Source organism: Merops nubicus, unplaced genomic scaffold (genome assembly GCF_000691845.1).
Source record: "Merops nubicus isolate BGI_N331 unplaced genomic scaffold, ASM69184v1 scaffold2936, whole genome shotgun sequence".
Taxonomy (NCBI): domain Eukaryota; kingdom Metazoa; phylum Chordata; class Aves; order Coraciiformes; family Meropidae; genus Merops; species Merops nubicus.
The window spans coordinates 5,384-27,156 of record NW_008614262.1 but is presented as its reverse complement, the minus strand read 5'-3'; the positions used below and the strand labels follow the sequence as shown (position 1 = coordinate 27,156).

Genomic DNA, 21,773 nt, shown 5'->3' with positions numbered 1-21,773 from the left:
TTCAGATCACCTCTTGCAGACATAATCAGATGTTCACCATGAGCATTAAGTACATTTTTGGATCACGTTGTTTAGTTTCACATGGGAAGAATCCTGTTTGCATTCTCTGAACCAAAAGCATGACATGCAGGGATGACCAGATTAATTAAAAAAAAAAAAAAAAAAAGCAAAACCACACACAAAAAAAGCCCAAACAAAATAGCAAAAGAACCCACTCCTAGTCTGACCCAAACCAGTAATGAAGACTTACCCTGGGATTCCTAAAAAGCAGTTATGCAAATGCATCCCCTACACCAGCATGTGCAGCTACTCATCAAAAACACATGCTGTGTATTGAACACTATATTGAGTATATTTTAAGCGATATATTCTAATTTTTTATAAATTTTCATGAGATTCTAATTATTACAGCCTTGCTAGTTCCTTCCTTTGCTTCTGTCCAACCACATACTCTCACAATGCCTTTTCAAATGCTGTTTCCATGACAATTGAAATTAGAGAAAGATGAATAAAACTCTGAAGAAAAAAAGGAAAAGAAAAAACCACCCACAAAGGCACACAAACTTGTCACATTCAGATTCTGGTAAAAATATTAAAATTTAATAATACCTTTTGAACATACAATTATGTCAAGGAAAGAATAAAGGCAATCAAACAAATGGATATAGATCTTAAATAATATTTACAAATTCTAAACTGCAAGTTGACTATAAAGTCACATATACTTTAAATATTTAGTAGAATATAGTGTAAATTCTAATATAAATTAGATAGTAACTTCATCTGTTATTTTCTTCCAGTAATAACGGTCTAATCTTTACATACTATATACATTAAAATACTAAAAAGTTATAAAATTTTATTTCTGTTACTATGCAAAGAAATGGAAAATACATCAGATCTTACTGTACAATATCCAAATTGAACTTTCTACAGTGTTCTCTGCAAAAATGGCACTTTCACATGCAACAAGGCATAAAGTACAAGTCTGTCCATTAGCCAACTGAGTGCAAAGTAAACTAAAACACAAATGTCATTCAACCATATAGCTGAAAATCAAAAGTAAACTGTGGAAAGAGATTCTGACAAATTTTCTGATTCAGACTGAAGTAATAATGAAAAACACGTAACTGATCTCCATACAGATCTGTCAGTTTAAAAAATGAGAACACAGCACACTGAGAAGTTTGTCATGACAGTATCAAAGCTACTTTGACAACGTATAATAGAGGAAAAGTTGATGCCCCCGTACGAATGCTGAATCCCAGCCCTGCCAATGGGCTGCAGCATCTAAGCTGCTTCGCTGCTGACTGTTTCCAAAATTACTTTTGCCACTCAGAATTGCACATAAATAGTCAGATGAGTTCTGTAGACCTCCTTATGCCATAGTGTAACCATAGCTTCCACAGTGCAGTGCCACAAGAAGCCTGTCCTTAAGGATTTCTTTACTTGGATATTCTGGTAACTTGAGCATGTTGATACTGAAAAGAAACACAAAACCACATCACAGTTCAGCAAGAAGCACAACAGCAAAGTTTTCTGATTGAAAACTCTGAAGGTGTCACAGAGAAAAATTTATCAAAGAAAACAAACCCATGCTGCATTACAGTACCAGTGAGCATTCGAATATATTGCAGGAAATTAAGGGTTTTTTCACCTCAGTAAACTGCAATACAGTAATTTAACTTGAATATTACCTTATTGATCCCACTGCCTTTAGTTAAGCAAAATGAAACAGTAAACAATGAGCAAACATAATGTAACATCATCTAGGCTAACACCCATCACCTTCATGTTGGGCAGTGAATACTCTGCAAACTGACTACATTTCTTTTTTGCTTTTAGACAAATTATCCAAGTAAAGATACTTTTGGCTGTAAATGACATGAAAGGGCCCCTGTTTCAAAATACTTTAATGAGACTGGTTAACATACCATGTGCTTGATGTTGGTAAAAGATTTGCAGTATACGGCACAGCAGCAATTGTAAAATTTTGCAATCCACTGCCACCCATTATATGGGCAAAGCCACCATGAGGCACCCTAGAACTGAGAAAATTCACAGAAATTAACTATTACAAGAATGTTACAAGGCAAAAAATACAATCTTTACACTGCAAGTATCTCTTAGTGCTACGTGTGACCAGTTACTAATACTTCCATCAGTCTTCTCCCTTTCTTATCCATATCAGAGTTCTCATTGTCTAAATGCTTTTAATTACAATACTAAACACATTCATCCATTTACAGTAGGCATCAAATTGTTTGAATGATATTTAAGAGAATTCTATTTGCACAGAGGACTCATTCCTACAGTTTTCAGACCAAACTGCTACCTCAGTTTATGCCAACATCTCTGGTTATGTACATTTACAGTTTAAGAAATACTGCATAAATTTAGTTTCCAGTTACTATCCATGGGACAACTGAGAACTCTTGACAAGTCTTTTCATTTACTACTTCAGATGACATATTTCAAGTAACTAATAAAACCATATCATCCAGTGGCAGCCTATGCCAAAATCAGAGCACAATGGAAAAATAATCACTATCATCTTTAGGAATGCATTCTCACTTCAGTGTATTACCCATTTTTTTTTTTTTTTCCTTTTACCAATATGTTATTCAAGGATTACTCAAGGTGTACATGGATAAGAATCCTGAAGTCTACAGGGTCCCTCCCTATAACTTTAAATTAACAGAGAGAAATACAACTCCAGTAGTTTTATAACAGCAACTTAGGTCAGTATGCATTATAAGCTAATATGGTGTTAGCATAGCCCTCACACAAAAAAAAAAAAAAAAAAAACACACAACACCTAAAAATAAGTTGAATGTATTCAACTTTGATGCATTCTTGCATCAAAGAAGGCCAGCAGCCTCTTGGGCTGTATCAGAAAGAATGTCACCAGCAGGCTGAGGGAGGTGACCCTTTCCCTGTACTCAGTGAGAAACATCTGGAATTCAGCTCCAAGCTCCCCACTACAGAAGGCACAGGGACAGACTTCAGCAAGCCAAGCAAAGGGTCACAGAGATGGTAAGGGATTGGAGCAGCCAACACAGGAGGACAGCGAGCTGGGACTGCTCAAGCCTGGAGAAGACAAGGCTCAGGGCAATCTGATCAATGTGTATATATTCTTGAAGTGAGGAATAAATAAGATGGAGCACAAGTCACCAGATGGAGCACCTAGTGGTGCCCAGTGACAGGACAGGAGGCAATGGCCACAAATTAAAAAAACAGGAAATTTCCATTTAAATATGAAAAAGCCTTTTTTACTGTGAGGTGGTGTCAAGGGTTAGGGCTAGGCCAGCCACTAGATGAATGACAGATGCTATCTATTAACCCCTTCTTCTTCCCCAAAGGGAATTAGAGAGACACTTAAGGACTGGAAAACAGCTCTAATGAAAATAATATCAATAAAGTGGGATATATACAAATATATACAAAAATCAATATTGAACCCAACTACCCTGACAGCAGTTATGTTACAGTTACCACTGATGCTGTGGGCAGGCACCAGGGAAGTCCCAGACTGTACTCAGCAGCAGACGGGAACTGGATTCAGAAGCTGGATTCTGGAATTGGATTCAGGAACACATGGATCATAAATGAAGGCAGAACAGAGCCCTCTGTGGATGCTGGCCATTGAAGAAGAGACCCTCAGGACCCCTCAGCTTTTTACTGAATTATGACGTACATGGAATGGAAAGTCTCATTGGTCAGTTTAGGGTCACCTGTCCTGTCCACACCTCCCTCCTTTGCAGCACCCCCAACTTGTGGTACACAGGATTTAGCAGTGACCTCGGTCTCCATAGGAGCAAGTGTAAACCAGAGCCTTTCTGCACCAACCCTTGGTAACAACCACTAACATGGAGCACTACCTGCTAGAACTAGGCAGCCACAATGGAGGGAAGTAATGGTTATTTGCAGCACACTGTTTCTGACATACAGATAGAACTGTGCTCACAGACACAGTTCAGAATAGTTGCAAAGATTTCACAGTGGTACTCTTATACCATGGGTTTGGCTCACATTTCCAGCACAGTGCTGCCTCCCCTGCAGTGACTTGGGATTTTTCCCCCTCTAATGAACCATGAGAATTCCACATTCAAACCAGCAACAAAACAAAGACCTAACTGTGAAAATTTCTCATTCAGTCCACTGAATGAGCTAAAAGTTTTTAAAATCTAAACTACTGCAATGGTTTTTTTGTACATGACATTCAAAATTGTGCAGTATGATCTGGGATTTGAACACGTAAAAGTAACAGATGGCTGCCAACTTACACCTCCAAGTGTTTCCTTTCCAAGAAAAACACTGCCAATATAGTAAAGAAAGATTTCCAAATATGTGCAAATAAGATCACAATCTCTTACCTCTCCTACGGCGTGTACAAATAGCCTTCAGCAAAAACAACAACATAATTTCACAGCTTTGGAAACTTCAACACTATGTTTAAGTTTACATCTGAATCCTAGCTTTTTCTACCTATTTTTTCCACCTACGTGTTTTGCAGAAATTTAGTTGAAATTAAAACAGTGTAGAAGAGACACTTTAAGACAGTTTCCTTATGTTTTGTTTTACTTTTAAAAGTAGTTATATACCACATTAATAAAATATGCTGAATTTCCCTTAAAACACCACATAGCATACAGTAAACTTTCAGATCCACAACATGAGGCACAAGAATATTTAGCCTTTTCTTGAGTATGCCAAGACCTCCAAACACATAGAATCTGCTATTTAAACATTGTTCATGACAGTTACTTTACTGTTAAAAGATGTCTTAAGATTGATATTTATGATGAATGCAATGGTATCTCCACCAAAAATACCAAAGCAAGACTTGATTACATTGAAGAGAAAAAGGTGTAAGAGTGGGGGAGGAAGACAAAAGGCAAAGTTTAAGAAATATTTATAGATGTCAGAGAACCACTGAAGACATTATCATAAATATAGTTCTTTAATTCACTAAATTTCAGTCTTTGATTGGACATACACCCCAAAAAAAAAAATCAAGTAAATATGTAGAAGAGATTAAAGGGAAAAAAAAAAAATAGATGAAATTTTGAATGCAGCCTGACAAACTACACACAGGAAAAAATTCTTCACTAAGGAAAATGATGCCAGAAAAAGACCATAGTTTGAAAACAGATGTACTTTTAGTGTAAAGGATACTGGCCTATACTAGACAAACTGGTGTTTTAGCTCACAGGGAACTCAGCATCTTCCATGCCTACAAGCTAGGACTGTCTGGGGATTTATTTGCAAAAATGCCAGCTGTATAACACTATTAGAGATAACTTTCAAAGGTTAAATTTTTATGGAAAAATACATATTACATTTCAAGCACTGAAGAAAAAACACAATGGGTTCCTATTAGCTGATACAGGAAAAAAAGAAAAAGCTTTTTTGTTTGTTTTTTTAATTCTAGCTCAGAGTTCTGAAAAGATGTAACAATTTCTTCTCTACTAACAACAAATGGGTAAGAACAAGTCAGCATGTGATTTGTAAACAAAATGAATGATGCTCAAGCACATATTAATCAGACAACCTAATTTACTTGATTGAAGACATCCCTTATAATCCAGTAGTTTACCCCAAATGCCATGAAAATAGTGAACGCTACTTCAGTATCATTTGGAATGTTTTAAGAAGCATTTGAAACATGACCTTACATCTTAAAGATCCTTATTTGCCACCTAGAATTAAAAATGGACTAGTCCACTAAAAATGAAAGACCAGCAGCTGGCATGTAACAGATGTGCAGTTAGAACTGCAGCAATCATTTCTGCAGAGGATGAAAAGATCGATGTGCACAGAACTAGCTTCTTAAATTGTCTGTGATTCCTAAACACAAAAAAATTCATAATAAATCAAGTGAAACTAACAAAATTTGAAGACCATGCCATTTGATGATACATCCATGACTGTGAAATTCCTCGTTATAAAAGACAAGGTTTGATGATCTTCAATTGTATTTTACCATTGTCTAACCACAAAACTTAAGAGTAAAAGTTCAACTGCTCTACTAATCCTAAAATATGGAGGGAACATCAAGTGAAGAAGATGGTGTGATCTCTACCTGCCACCAGAAAAAGACATGCACTACGCAGCTCAGGTTCCACATGTATGTCTATGGATCCACTTTGCAAAGCCTCTGCATGCACAAACCCCCCAAATGACACAGCTCACAGGAGCTCAAAACCTTCCTCCATCCCCCAAACCATAAAGGAAATGGAAGTGGCTTTCCCAGAAGAACAACTAGAATCTGGGACAGAAACCCTACCTAAAGCAAACAGTCTTGTGTAAGGTTACATCTTCACTTGATCCTGACATGCTGCATTAACGTTAAGTTCAACTCAGCTGTAGGAGGAGGATGTTCTGTTTACACTCACTGAAGTGATACCTGTTATCTCATATGTTAAAGCCTATATTGATTACTGGAGAAGCCAAGAGCCACATAAATATGCAACAGGAAGAAGAATATAAAGCACAGTTAAATTCACTACTGGGTTGTTAAAAATTGCCTGGGACAGCAGCAAAGACCTCTTGCAAAGTAGTCGAGAGTAATAAATACGTAATCAATCATTTTGCTGGCAATACAGGCAGCAAAAGTATTAACACACACTTTGTCTACTTTGATCAGCATACAGAACACCAAAGTAGGCAAAAAAAGTTTCTAGTTGGGGATCTAGACTTATTTCAGAGTATCCAGACAACATACTTGTTCTTACAAAAGGGTTTCTCACCTGCCAGTAACAAACTGTAGCAGTAATACTCTCTCTTCCTGAGTTAGTTCTTCCACGACATCCCAGAACCACTAAATGAAAAATAATTTAGTTTGCATTTTCCATTAAATACTTGCAGTACTTGAAGAGATAATGGTAAAACAATAAATGGAGTATTTGTGTATGTTACTTAAATTATGGAAGTTTTCATATTAAATTCATACATAACTAGGTCACTTAATACAGGAATACAGTATAAAAAAAATTACACAAATTTTTGCCAAAATAAGCCTCCATAAACACAAACAAAGTGACCAAAAAAAAGCAGGTTTGTTTTTTTTTTTTTTAAACTAAAATACAGTAAGTCCACATTGTTTTAAAAAACACTTTTACCTGAATAACTTGGTCTCCTCTCTCATAGCCACTGGTATATTCTGTATTTTTTAACCAATCATTCACATCAATTTCTGGCATACCGGACAACAGAAGCTCCTTCAGAAGAAGCACACAGGCTGTGATTAGTCCTCCTGATTAACCACTCATTTCAAGTGCCTACGTTATTTTAAGAAGTAATGTTTTAAGAAGTATAAAAATTACAGTTTAGTTGCAACCTTATGGAACCTATGACTAATTTTTAATGCAAGAAGATTCTTGAATTAAGGTAACATTACATGATGTGTTTAATTTAATTACACAGTATCAAGAGACTAATTATTACCAAAGAAACAAGCTGCAAGTTTTGTCATGGCTTGAGACAAAACCTGGGATGTGTTGGTTACAGATGAAACCATGATAAATGCTTATTGGAATTTGATTCTGTGATTCAGAAAGACAATTGACAGCATCTCCTTACTTTTAGAGGACTTCTGCCCTGAAAGAAAACATGAAAAGGCTTGAAGGCCTTTTCATACTGGTTCCATTTTGAAATTACAGTCTAAGGCATTTATCACTGGCACATGAGGTTACCACGTTCCAGCAAGATGGTCACTAAGTAATTCAGATAAGCAGGAATACACATATTGAGATCCTTACTGCTAGATGCCCAAGAAGCAAAACCCAAACGAAAGATACAAAATGTTTATTTTACAAGTACTGAGCTTTACTACCACATTATTACACTACTGATGAAGTGTGCCAAATAAAGTATTTTTTAAATGTATAGGCATTTCTGCTTACCAGTTCATATTCATCAAACAGCTGAATTAAAGATGGTGGAATGAACATATGGAAGCCTTGTAGAAAGGCATTTATCTGAGGCTGAATGGCTCTTGTCATTCTAAGCTCTGTGACAAGCTGGACATACTCAGCCTGCAAACAAAGCAAGGGACATTAAGATATACAATAGCAAAAACCAGATAGTGCTCATGGAAACTCACATGCACAAACGCAGTCCTCAATATACTCCAAATCTCCTCTACTGTATGACATTAGGAGCTGCTAACGCACTTGTCATACATTCAAGCAACCCAAAACAATTCAGAAGACCCCTCAAGAGTTCAGAGACCCTTCTGTTCTTCCCTTTTCCTTCCTTCCCTCCAAAAACAATTTCCAAACAGAAGTGTTTAAGTCATAATGCAAACCAGCTAAAACCCAGGGACCTGGACTAAGATGAAGGAAGTGAATAAAACCTAAGTGAGTGAAAAAGCTTTCTTCCTTTCTCCACTATGCCTGGAAGTCTAACAGAACACACTGATTACCCTTGCAAGCTTAGCTGTCTTAATCCTAATTTAAGAAAGTCTTAAAAGCCTCCCCTGTTCTTAAAAAGGACAAAACAGAAAAGCGTTTATACCATAGCCATGTGAATAGACAATATCACAGTTTGCATGCTTTTGAGATTCGTGGGCTCAATCGCCTTTAAAGGATGCCAATTAGAAAAGGAACTTTGCTTTTGTTGAAAACACAAAAGTCTGGGAGGCAGTAAATGCATGAAGGTTTTTAGAATGAGACAGAAGTGCTTACATTAAAGCTGTATAAACATGTCTCATCTATCCTGACAAAACAATTAAGTCTAATAGTTTCTTTACTCAAGAAAAGAGATTTCTACTTGAGAACAAAATTTATTCCTAAATTAAGGTACTCAGTTTCAAAGTAATGTTTTGTTTTCCTAATCATGATTTTTGATAATGAAATCCTGAAACATCTCTCAATTAAACCATTTCAACTATAACCTTCAAGACAATCTAACAAAAATATTACCTTGATTTTTATTTTTAAAAAGCATTAACCTAAACTTTTCAGTTCTGAACCTGCACAAAAGCAACCATTCTTTCTTCCCTCTTTCAAAAAAAAACAGAATCAAGTATGAAACACTTCAAAACAGAAGAATGTTTTCCAAAAACAATTCCTTACATTCACAGAAGTATAGGGGGGTTGTCATTTGCTTTGCAGTTGGAGGAGCTTTTTAAAAGCATTACCACCATTTTATTAGAGTAAGAAGACAATTCATCTGTGCTCTGAAGAAGAGGAGTATTACCTAAGCATATCTTCAAATGCAGAGCTATTCCCAAAAAAATCTAGTTTCAACCTAGTAATCTCCCTAGTTTGCTTCTACTGTCAGTGGAACTGACAGCACCTCCCTTTCTCTAAGGAATTAGAGGGGTAGCCAAAGGAGATTAACTCCTCTAGACAAAAGTCAGCCTCTGTGAATACACCTCCAGGAAGAAATCAAACTTTAGCAATATTTGGATTAGTAGTAGTATTGACAATGATCTTCAGTATTCAGAAATCTTAGTCTTACATCTACGAGATTGAAGCTACATAAATCAGGCTATTCAGAAAACAAGGTTGTAGGAAAAAAGATTCCCAATCTTATTTTTAAAAATCCATTAGAAAAAATACGACACTTATTTTCTGCATTAAAAAAATATTTACATCGATCGCTTTCATTATGAGAGAAAACAGCTGCTGTGCTTTAGGTGTAACAAGAAATGTTTTCAACAGCCTGGAACAGCCCAGCACCCTGACTGTCAGCACTGGCGCCTGCTGAAAGACTTGTACCACACAATTTACATAATATATGTCAGGGGAAAAAAAATGGTCCGTTCGTTTTTCTCTCTGTTCAATTCATTTACATTTTATGCCCTCTCAGTAGCCTTAGGAGCACACTACAAAACAGAAATACATACATGATTTCAGATCTACATATGCATTCCTACACAGTGCATAAAAGGCACAATCCAGCCTTCTTTTAAGACGGGGAGATTCACTTGAACACACATGAGACAGGCATCACAAATATGATGACAAAGTCTAGTTTGGGTGAGGGATTTCCCTTTGAGGTAAATCAAGCAGAGATCATGCTTCCTCGATTTCACAACCCCATACACCGTGAGAGAAGGATCAATGTTCATTATGATGTTCAGATTCAGGGAGCAGCTCCATTCCAAAGCTGTTTGAAAAAAATATGTAATTTTCTACTGCCAAACAGCACGGCCAGCTCCCAGACAGTAAAGTCCTGGGAGGACAGCAAAAACCACAGGATTGTGGAAATTTGCACTATTTTATAAAATAGCATACAGGCAAGCTTTACCTAGCTCTGATTTTATTTTTTTTTCCTGAAAAGCAGAAAGCTGAAAAAATATACACAGCAAAGAACAATGAAAAACACATAGCATGGGCACTGGACAAAGCCTGACCCTTCCCCTTTTTAGACCCGATGTAAAAAAAGAAAATTCCCTCATTGAAAGCAAGAATTTTTTTACAAATAGCTATTACTACTACTGTCTTTTATTCTACTCCCTTTTATTTTAGTTTTCAATAAGAGGAAGATGGAATGTTTGGGCGGTTTCTGTGCTTTGTTTTTTTTTTTTGTTTGTTTTTGGTTTTTTTTTAAGAAATTCAGATTCACTCAATTTCATTTTATAAAATGCACTCCTTTAAACAGGTAATATGCTAGGTGTGCATATGCAGCAAATTCCTTTCAAAGCTGGATTTTCTTCCCCCCGAGGTACAGCAAATACAATGAGTTTTAAGCAGTGATATTTTATTTCTCAGGTAAAGGCAAAAAAAAAGAAAGATATCTCTTGTAGGAAAAAAAAAAGGATGTTTCAAAAAGTAAAACAGACACTCTCCTGTTTAGCCTGTTAAAACTGCTAAGCTAGAACTTACTGAAAAAAACCATATCACATTAAACTAACTGGAAAAATCTTCAAACACCACAAAAACAGATGTATAATGTTCAACAACTTGGTTTGTCAGTGTCAAAATCAGTGAGCAATAAAGAGTGGCATCTTATACATTTGTTGACTTCACATTTTGCAGCTTCAAATTCAAAAATCAGTTAATATTAACAGTTTCAAAGCCACCACAAGAGTCATCTGTTCCTTACCACCTCTGAAATAAAAACTACACAAGCTCTCACTGCCACAGATGAGGAAGGCTGATGAGCTAGAATGGATATATCTGTTCTACACATGTTCAAGCACTCATTTTAGTCTGTGTCCCCAGTCTGAAGTTAACAGAGCAATTTAAGCTACTAATGACTGAGCACATCCTCATGTGGGCAAATTTGTAATTTCTTGCTAACTGATAACAGTTTTAAAATCATTACAAAACCGTAATTTATGTCAAATACATCTATTTTATATATTGAGAAGCTGAGACTGCCCAGAAACAACAATCAGCAACCTTGCCTTCTCTGATAGGTAATGAACAAATTAAAAGCCCACTGCCTTCACAACTAGACTTGTTTTAGCACCTGTATTCTGTCACAAATTACTGTATTGCAGGAAACAGTGCAAAATCAGGCTATTAATACGTATTCCTGTTATTGGAGTGACAGTCTGCCCTCAAGAAAACGAGGATTAAGCATGCAAGCATCCCGTGCCAATTGCTCTGACAAACTAAAATTTTATTAGAACAAATGCTGACACCACGTGGCCATTTACCAATACAGCAGCAGTCCACATGACTGGTGGAGCTGAATGAATACTGGGTACACAGAATAAGTCAGGCTCACTGAACACAACTGAAAATGAAAATGCACAGCACACATAAGGATCAAAAGAGTCAATGATACAAAAAAAAAAATTGTAGGTCTACCCATGACAATCCTGCTCTTTTACCAAAAACTGTCTAGTGGGTGACTGCAAAATTCAACTATCCCGACGTCTATCTTTATTTCTAGATAATTTTCAAAATCTAGCTGTGTTTTTCCATATTTGTTTTTGAATTAATGCTGCAGAGAGCTCAAGGACTTTCTAAGGTGTTGTTATTAATGTAAATTAAAAAGGTAGACTATTTTCATACAGAGTGCAAATGGCTGAAATGGTTTCCTGCAGCCTTTTTACTCTGAATTACCTGTATGTTACTGTAGAGTAATCCAGTGCCATAGACTGCCCCAGCAAGCAGCACACTTTGCAACATTACTTATAACTTCACTTTTAGCAAGTGTTACACCTTCCTACATACATACTTGACTTTACTCTAGGAATATTTTTAACTTTTAAAATAAACCACTCATTTAAAGTTGATCCTATTTTCCTTCCAACTGTTCTGTCAGAAAGAACCTCAAACCTGAACACTTACAGAGATTTTAAACAGTACTATTTCTGTAACGTGCTAAGGCAGAATAAGGGGGAAGAGTGTTGGCAACTTTGTGTATTTCCTTGAAAACCAGTATACTATTTATGCTTCCAGTTACTCAGAAAGTCAGTCCAACTGTTTTTCTTATACTATCAACTTCTGAATAAGCCTGTGTACTCACCTTGTTTTCCTGTGTGACGAGTATACTCGCACCCCCTGGCTTCAGCGGCACTTCTTCCATGGCTCCGAACACATCGGTCTCAACAGAGAAGGTCAGCTCCAAACCCAGGTCACTGATGTCATTATCTAAAATCCACTGCAAGTTCTTTGCATACTCTGGATCAATAGATGCTACATCCTGATAATTTACAGGTATACCTACAAAAAAAGAGACAAAACTCCTCAAATAAACAGGATAAAGCAAAAAAGGGTTCTAACTTAATACATGGTATGAGATTGCCCTCTAGAGAGAAACCAGAATAATGCAGCAGTAAGAGAAGGGAAAAAGGGATTCACCATTACTGACTACAGCAGAACTGCATTTATTACATTTTAGAGGCATTAAAGAAGCAAGTTTCCTCTGTATTTCTTCCCAGTGAAGCAACAGGCATACCACTTGAGCAACAACGACTTGCACAATTTTAGCTCACTAACGGATTTCAGTAAAAGCACCTAAGCACATGTAACACATTATGTTAAATCAGTTTCCTAAAAAACTTAACGTTTTCTATGTAACTTTTAGAAACCCAAAGGTCAGCAGTCCTGCGGAGAATGAGGTGCTGGTGGATGAAAAGCTGGAGAAGAGCCAGTAACGTCCACTCACAGCCCAGAAAGCCAACCACATCCTGGGCTGCATCAAAAGCAGCATGGCCAGCAGGTCAAGGAAGACGATTCTGCTCCTCTACTCTGCCCTGGTGAGACCTCACCTGGAGTGTTATGTCCAGCTCTGGAGCCCCCAGCACAGGAAGGACATCGACCTGTTGGAGCAGGTCCAGAGGAGGGCAACAAAAATTATCAGAGGGCTGGAACACCTCTCCTGTGACAAACAGCTGAGAAAGTTTGGATAATTCAGCCTGTAGAAGAGGGCTCTGAGAAGACATTATTGCAGCCTCTCAGTACTTAAAGGGGTACTGTCCCCCACCTAGAAGAAAGGTGGGGACAGTCTTTTTAGCAGGGTCTATTGTGACAAGAAAAGGGGTAATGGTTTTAAAGTAGAAGAGGGTAGATTTAGACTTGATACAAGGAAGACATTTTTTACAATGAATCATGGAATTGTTTGGGTTGGAAAAGACCTAAAGCTGAATGTGGTGAAACACTAACAGGTTGATCAGAGAGGTGCTGGATGTTCCATCCCTGGAAACATTCAAGGTCAGGTTGGACAGGGCTCTGAGCAACCCGATTTAGTTAAAAGCTGTCCCTGCTCACAGCAGTATGGTTGGACTGGATGACCTTTAAAGGTTCCTTCCAATCCACATCATACTATGATTTTTGCATACTATACTATCTTTTCAAAAAGAAGTGATGGTAGGGGTTGAGAGCAGAAGACAACCATTCTGTACTTAGAAAAGCATTTTACTCTTCAGGTTTCTTCTTTTTAATCATATTTACTATAAGACCTACTATGCAGTTGAAAAAATGTATTTAGAGGAATTTTCCCCAATTACTTTACCTCTGTTGTAAGCGATACTTTAACACTACCAAGACAGATAAATAGCTGGGAAAAGGGGCAGGAGTGAAGTTGGTAGTAGGTTTAGAGAAAATCAAGTTATTGGGAAGTATTCTCTTTGCTTCACCATCTTCTGTGCATTGTGAAGTGTCACAAGGGTGCCCATTAGTACAAGTCTTAGCAAGCTATGGACTGCAGAAGCTGCACCCCAGAGACTAACACAAAATGCAAAGGTTAGCAGCCAGTAAAATCATGTAAGTGCAGAAACTGTTACAGTGTTTCCCTAGAAGAGCTGACAGATGCTGAAGTAGGGTTTACACCAGCTGTTAAGGCATTGTTTTTCTAATAAAAATCAAGCTACACTCCAATTTAAGAGAAGGACAGATAATTTACTAATGAATTTTAACTGTCAACTCTCTCAAAAGAAAAATGAAAATGTAACTGCTATCTAGTAGCTTCTATAGAACCTTCCCTTTTGCCAACTAGCAAACATGTACATTTCACATACAAAATGGGGAAATAATGATGTGTCCAAGGGATATAAGCAAAACAAGGGAAAAGGAGACTGAAAAGTAAAAACCTGAGACTCCTTTAGAGAAGCTGAACTGGAGCTTTTATGATGAGACAACACTCATAATCAGCATGTTGTGAGACCAAAGCACTAAGCTCATTTGCTTGACAGATATTTTACTGATCAATAGACTCAACTCAGGCAGTTATAAAGAAACTGTCAAGTTTATCAGGACAAAATTTGAATCCCATGAAGTACTATGTATCTTTGTCTTGCTATACCCTTAATGCACCTGGAGTTTGAAAAGGAATAGAAATCTTAGCATAATTGTGATAAACAAGTATTTATGTGCAGCACAGAATTTCAAAAAGATATACAGCTAAGCTCTGAGACAAGTTCAGTAAGCATTCAAGGATTTAAGGCTTCTAGCTCAAAATACACCAACCCAGAAATTCATTTTCACTTTTGTTTATGCCATTTCCAGGAGTATTTTCTATTTTACTGTGAAAGAGGGGACCCAAGTCTAATAGAAAATAGCACAATTAGGAATTTATCTACTAAGTGTCTTCGTGCATTGGAGGTGCAAGTTTCCTCTTCCAAACAGAAAAGTACTTGGCTCCTTAGAAAAAATACAAAGTAACTGGACAGCAGTACTAGTGATACCATTTTGTTCTCTGTTTAAGCAGAACGCAGACACATATGAAGTTTGGGAAAAACAAACCTAAGAGGCCTTACTAATTTCTCACTGTATTTCTGCCTCAGTTCTACATCCATAGTAAGAGTGCAGCCTTAATAAACATGAAGGCTCATGGAATGTTTGATTGCATAGCACACACAAAAAAAACATACTCAGGCAAGCTACATATCTCACATCTTAAAAAGCACATTAATTGTGTTAGCTGCGTCATCACTTAATGATCTTTCCGTGCTTACTAGATATTGTTGAAGAAAGATTTCAAGCCATCACAGTGAAAAATGTTGATGTACCCACCCAAGTCTCAAAAAAGTAGCCACATTTTTTCATAATTAAAGCACTTCCATGTCACATTCACTGACTAAAGAAGAGTTTCTCTGAAAGAGGTTCCCACTATTCCTCAGATACAGGAGGTATTACCACACAACTGGTGGGATTCAGGGTCATCCACAGGAAAGGCTACAGCAACTAAATGAACAGAAATGGTTTCAGGCTTCAAAAGATTTCATAGTCCATTACTTAAGATCTGACAAGTAGCTGAAGGGAATCTATGTCTGTAACCTGGTAACTTGTATTTGGCATCAACAACAGTTAGCATGACCCACAGCTGAACCCAAAACAAAATTAAACCAAAAACGCCTCAGGAGCATCTGCTGCTGTACAACTCAGGTTCCTCAAGCAAGAAGAGAGGAGGTGCTCAAAGCTGAGGGAGAAGGCCTTGGAAGGGTTTAAATAAACCACTGGGATTGAGGCAGGAAAAAAAAAAAAATATTTTTGGGAGCAGAAGTGTAATTTTTCTGATTGTCTGTGCCTGACAAGTAGATGTAGAAGTGACAGAATACATGAAGTGACAGATATAAGAAATGATAAAAACATGTGAACCTTTCTGAATTTAAGTTGAATGTGCACAAACCTCTAGAGAGTTCCAGGATGCCTGTTCAACAGAATGACAAGACCTTACTAGGCGAGACTCATTAGATCTTTCCACATAAAAAAAGAAACCAATAGGTCATTTTGTCAATTCAGAAACCAACAAATCCAGTATAAGATCACAAGTCAAACTAGAAAAGAATCCAAATTCATTAGTAGCCATTTCCAAAAGAGGTGACAAGAGCAATACTTGACTATTCTTAAGGTGTCACTGAACAGCACAAAAATACTTTTGTTCTCATTTGGGGATATATCACACAGATTAGCCTGTGAAGTTCATTCTTCTGCTCACAGAGAGGAATCTCTTGATGTCAGGTATCAGCCCTTAAATGCAGTGCCAAACTCTGCCACACAGATATGACTACCTTCCAACATGCTGCTGCTTCAGACTGTCTCTCCTCCATTGCCCCTTACCCAGTACAGTCACTCTCCTGCAGCAGAAAGCAGTACTGAGGGAGAGAAGTAAAATGCACCCCTTTGTCAAGAAGATCCTGACTGAGCCTCTGTCTTCAACTAACCGCAACCATGTTGTTAGCTGAATGCTTTCAGAGAAGAGAACCAGTAAATCTGAACTGAGGAGCTGATCCATCTTGGACTCTGAAAACATCACAGGAAGACTGTAGGCAGGTAGACAGAATGACTAGAGAAGAACAGAGTGACATTAAACAGTTCCTTGAAAACCTTGCTAGGTCTTCAAGTGGTTCTTGAGGAAAAATCAAACTTCCAACATCAAGGACATATCCTTCTCTCTTAAAAGGAGAAGCCACACTTTTTATAAAGACCAATCCTCCTGAATGCTGCAGTAAGCATATGAATCAACTTTATTTGGACAGGATGAACTTGCATTAGCTCTGAAACACTATTTCAGGAAATAAGTACTATTTGTGGGAGTAGGTAGACAGGGAGATCCATGACAGTATGGATTCACCTTGTTAAAACATCACAACACTGAAGAACTGCAGGCATAATAAAGAATGTCTAGTAGATTTTTGCCAGAGTTCAGAAACTTTATCAACTTTGTAAGCCAACCCTAAATTATCTAGGGAATGATTATTATTATAATTTCTCAGGAATGGCACAACATGGTAGGACAGATGAATTTCACAACTGTGATGCAAAGAATTACATACAGCACAAAAACAACTGGCTGCAAGAATCTGCCTTTCATGCACTCTTAGTCAGCAACATTAAAGCATAATCATATAATTTAGTTGTCTTTAGATTAATGATGCCTTCCCTGTTTTTAATTTATGATTCAATTCAATTATAAATGGAAATATTAGCTATTTTATTAACAGTTGCTAGCTGTATAAAATTCCCAGTTTTGCTAATATATTTCTGTATTTTGCAACCGCAACAGTTCCTAAGAGTGTCTCAGACTGGAGTAGCAATTACTGCCATATTATGTTGTGACTGCAATATACATAGAAGATTAGCAAGACATTAATTCCCACGATTTCTCCACTTTTAAACACACAACCGAAACTAAAAAAGGAAAGGGTTTACTGCTCAGACAACTGTTATGACTAATAAGCTGGATTTTAGTAAAGTCATACCAAGAATATGTTTGTAGAATGACCTTGTGAAGTAGATGTTCACCAACTGCCTGTGATTCAGAGCTAGCCCCAGGATCTGGCCTGCAAAACGGAAGTAGTTCAAATGATCTGGATTTACAGAAGAGTTGCTGTTGGGCTGGAAAGTTGTTCCTATTAAAAAAAAAAAAAAAAGATTATCATGTTTCGTGACTTTAAGTGAAGTTCATATTCATCAAATACACTAGGCACCAGAAACCACTGAAAGCGTTTTTAGAGGTTCCAGAATGTTGTTTGGGGGTTTTCGTTGACGCCAAAAAGACATCAGAAAGAAACGTACCAGTATGCAATGACATTCTACTGTTACACTGATATTGCTTAGCCACTCTAAGGCACTACTCTAAAATAATTCCTTTTAGCTTTCAGGAACTCAACTTTGCCTCTGCTGTTGACTGAATTCCTTGCCACTTCCCAAGACTCTATCGGATAGAAAGCACAACATCACTGATGATGAAGTGATGCCTTTTTTTGATAAGAAGTTTTGCTTTGTATCAAGCACTCAAAAGACAAAGAATCAAATGCAAAGTACAACTGTGGAAATCAACATCTGATTTTACCACAAAAATTCACGGATGGAATTTGTAGATTTCTGAAAGGAAATAAAGGAATACCTTCAAAGTTCCCTGGAAGATGCAAAAGAAAGGAAAACTCTCTATACTGCTCTCAAAGACTTACATCCGTCTACTACCAGGCAGAAGTAGCATGGACTCATGAAAACCAACAACTCACTCTCCTCTTATTAAAGAGAACAAAACCCAACTTCAAATTAAGAAAAACATCTCATCTGTAGTTATTAAAATGTACAATGAATAGATCACCTCTCTCTACACATATACAAGATCAACTTTGTCAGTGTTGCTTTTAAAAAGTAGCAATCTCACATTCTGAAACCAGTTAAGTATTTTTTTCTTGGATTATAAAAATGCATTTATAAAAGAAGACACACTAAAATTAGGCAAAAAAAGCCAGCAACATACCATCAGCTGATTGGGTAAATAAAGCGTAGTCTGGGTTAACTATTTCACTGGATAAGATATCAAACCACTCACGCACCACACCCTGCCCCTGCATGTCAAAAGAATAAGACATTAGTACATAGACCTTCTACTGTACAGTTACTCTGGGTAACCATGCATTTCTTAATAAAGTATAAAAGCTATTTTCAGTTAGGATTTAGTTCAAAACAATACTTGTGAAGGGGAATTAATATTTCCATATATAAACATCAAAAGGAAAACCATGCAATGATGCCAAAAGGAAAACCATGCAGCTTTACCCACCATTCCTTCTTCTCCATGAAATCTCACAGCAATCCCCTGCTTTAGTTTTGCACAATTTGCTTTAGACACAACTTCACAGCTACTCCTAAAAATAGAATCTAAACACAAAGCACCAATTAATTTTTTTATCTTATTATTCACTTCAATGTATTTCAAAAAAACCCCCACTAATTTTCAGAGACAATACCTCTGTGAACCAAAAGGATGTCATTTTCATTGACAGGCCTGTGTACCATGTCTGAATCTGGCTGCCCAGCATGCAGGTGTTCATAGAACCACTCACACCGGTCTTTAAATGGCTACAAAACAAGGGGTAAATCATATTATAAAGATGCACTCTTTGGAATCAGTAAACAATACACCTAGCACCATGCCCTAAAACCTAACCTGGAATGCCAAAAACAATGCACAGCTAAAAATAAAGGCATAGTACTATTCACAACTAAAGACTTAAAGCTTTTGGAACAGCCCCTCTGTGATTATTTTGGCAGGTGGTTCTGGCTGGTTAATGGGATTTTACCTTTGTTTTCAGCAAATTATGCCTTTGACCAAAATATTCTAATGTACAAAGCAAAAGCCCACCAATGTGTGCTAAATGAAGGAGTTCCAAATAGCCCATTATCATCCCAAAGATCACCTCCATTTGTAGCAGAACAAATACACAACTCTGTCTCTGAGCTACATGCAGACAATCAATCTTTTAAAGTTGAGTGATGAAAACATGGCAGATGCCTCATGCTCCAGTGTTAAGTAAAACAGCAGTCTTCCATACAGGGTTTGCTTACTGATTTTTTTTCACTTAACTACCCTAGTCTTCTCTAGAGTAACTCTTCAGTCTTGAATCCATGTCCTGTGTTACACTGAAAATTGAGTTTAGGTTATGCCAAATCAACTAATAGTGGTGTATTTTTCTTCTGTTTTGTCTCCAAACATATGTCAATGAAGGAAAATGCACAGTATTTTAAAGCCCAATCTCTTGGATGTGCACAAATAGATTTAATATTAGAAAGTTAACTGTTTAACTGAAAGCTGGACTACTAAGATGTATTTAACACTGGTTATCTCAAATAGACTTATACATGTATTTTAAAGAATGAAAAATACAGAAATCTAGCTACCATGTTTGTTTAATCTGATCTTTCAACAGCCCACATTCAGAAGCATTAGAGGCCACACTTCTTCCACCCTCCCCAAATATTGTGGGGTTTTAAAACATTACTCTTCTTAAACAAAACACCCTCTTTGAATTCACAGAAGTAACTAAGCATCTCCTGACATTTACCTGAGCTTTTATGATGTGCATAAATCTGGACATGAGTTCAGGACACTCAAGAAGAAAATGAAAGTGATCAAAAATTATTTTGGGATTTCTGAAAGAAAAATATTAGAAGCCTGTTAGTCAGAGATCTAATACTAATGCTGCATGATACACAAAGTCTACTCAAAAACAATACAAAAAGCTCCAACAGACTCTTCTACTTTGTAATGGTTTCCTAACTCTTGTTTCCAAATGACTTACAGTACCTCATCCTTTGAGCATAGGGAGTTAATAAGCAGCTCTCCAGACAGAAGCAAGGTTATAAACTGGGCAGTCCCAGAGAAACTCTGGAAACAGCCAAGCATATGAAGATGCTTTAGACTCCTTTAAGAAGTAATTACGTATAACACATTTGAGGAAGAATGAAAATTTTCATCTGCCTCAAAAGGGAAGGCTTTACTTGGACAAAGTGAGGAAAGAATTATTCTGCTGCTCTATGAAAAAGATTTTGTCCACAGAATCTTACAGAAGGGTCATTTACATATGCAGAAGAGCTCATTTAAGCTTGAGCTCCGACTCATTAAGATACACTCCCTTGAATTTGGCAGGGCCACTAAAGCACATATGGTACATACATCACAACAATTAGCTAAAAATACAACTCCATAAGAAGGAAAATATGGGTTTGAATTATTTTCGGGGGAAAAAAAAAAGGAAATCCCATATTTCTTGAAGCTTACCGGTTAACAAAACATTTAAGGACATCATCATGTTTACAGACAAATTCGATAAAACGAGGAGATGTCATCCTGTTCAAAGAAAACCAGATGATCTTGGTTAATGAAGTTGAAAAAATCTGAATTAAATAGTTCCTTTTTTAAAAATTAAATACTAGCCAAATAAAAACTGAAGTTGTTTAACTAGTCAATCATGAAACAAAATGCTCAACAGCATTAAGATTTCATAATAAACTAGGAGAAAAGGCAAAAATGCCAGTAATCAAGGTCAAGCAACCTTCCTGCTATCTGTTTTTAACTATATGAACAAAAACAAAGCTCAAACTAAAGGAGATAAACATTTATCTATTTAATCCTTCCAGCTTCCAATACAACAACAGAAGCACATGTAATATCAGTCTTTCCATTTGTACATAATATATTTGTCACACCCATTGTTTAATGTCTTTCACCGTATAAAACCCCCACCATGCACCTTGTAAATTGTGTTGAGGAAAAGAGCCAGGAAGAAATAACATTACAAACTTGGTAAACTTAATACTGGGGGGCAAGGTGGTATTTAATGGCTTCTACTTGCCAAGCAAGTGTCTCATATACTAGTATGTAATTTTTTTTTCTCATATATATAACTGGAGAACAAGGAAAGAATTAACATGGATATAAAAGTTTTACTCCACTTATTTACATCTACATTCTGTATTTTTTAAAGATAAATTCTTAATTAGATCCTTTAGCTTCAGCAAAACCTACTTGCAAACAAGAATAAAACCCTCTCATCAAATGCCTTGGAAATGTTGTGAAAAACAGTGCTTTAAAAAGTCCAGGATAGCATTACTAGAACTGTTGCTGTT

At 36.8% G+C, this 21,773-nt stretch overlaps 1 protein-coding gene across 1 annotated transcript in view; it reads right to left on the bottom strand.

Annotated features, from left to right (window-relative positions):
* Positions 1–632: 632 nt before the first annotated feature.
* Positions 633–21,773, bottom strand: part of HACE1 (HECT domain and ankyrin repeat containing E3 ubiquitin protein ligase 1) — a gene marked incomplete at its 5' end in the record, with an annotated part of 24,177 nt that continues 3,036 nt past the window's right edge. Inside the window, 12 exons of the mRNA XM_008942161.1 lie at positions 633–1,481; positions 1,935–2,048; positions 6,753–6,823; positions 7,125–7,223; positions 7,908–8,039; positions 12,436–12,632; positions 17,612–17,761; positions 18,625–18,712; positions 18,928–19,025; positions 19,115–19,226; positions 20,210–20,297; positions 20,926–20,994. Coding sequence (XP_008940409.1) covers positions 1,379–1,481; positions 1,935–2,048; positions 6,753–6,823; positions 7,125–7,223; positions 7,908–8,039; positions 12,436–12,632; positions 17,612–17,761; positions 18,625–18,712; positions 18,928–19,025; positions 19,115–19,226; positions 20,210–20,297; positions 20,926–20,994 — 1,321 coding nt within the window. The remainder of the gene's footprint in view (positions 1,482–1,934; positions 2,049–6,752; positions 6,824–7,124; positions 7,224–7,907; positions 8,040–12,435; positions 12,633–17,611; positions 17,762–18,624; positions 18,713–18,927; positions 19,026–19,114; positions 19,227–20,209; positions 20,298–20,925; positions 20,995–21,773) is intronic.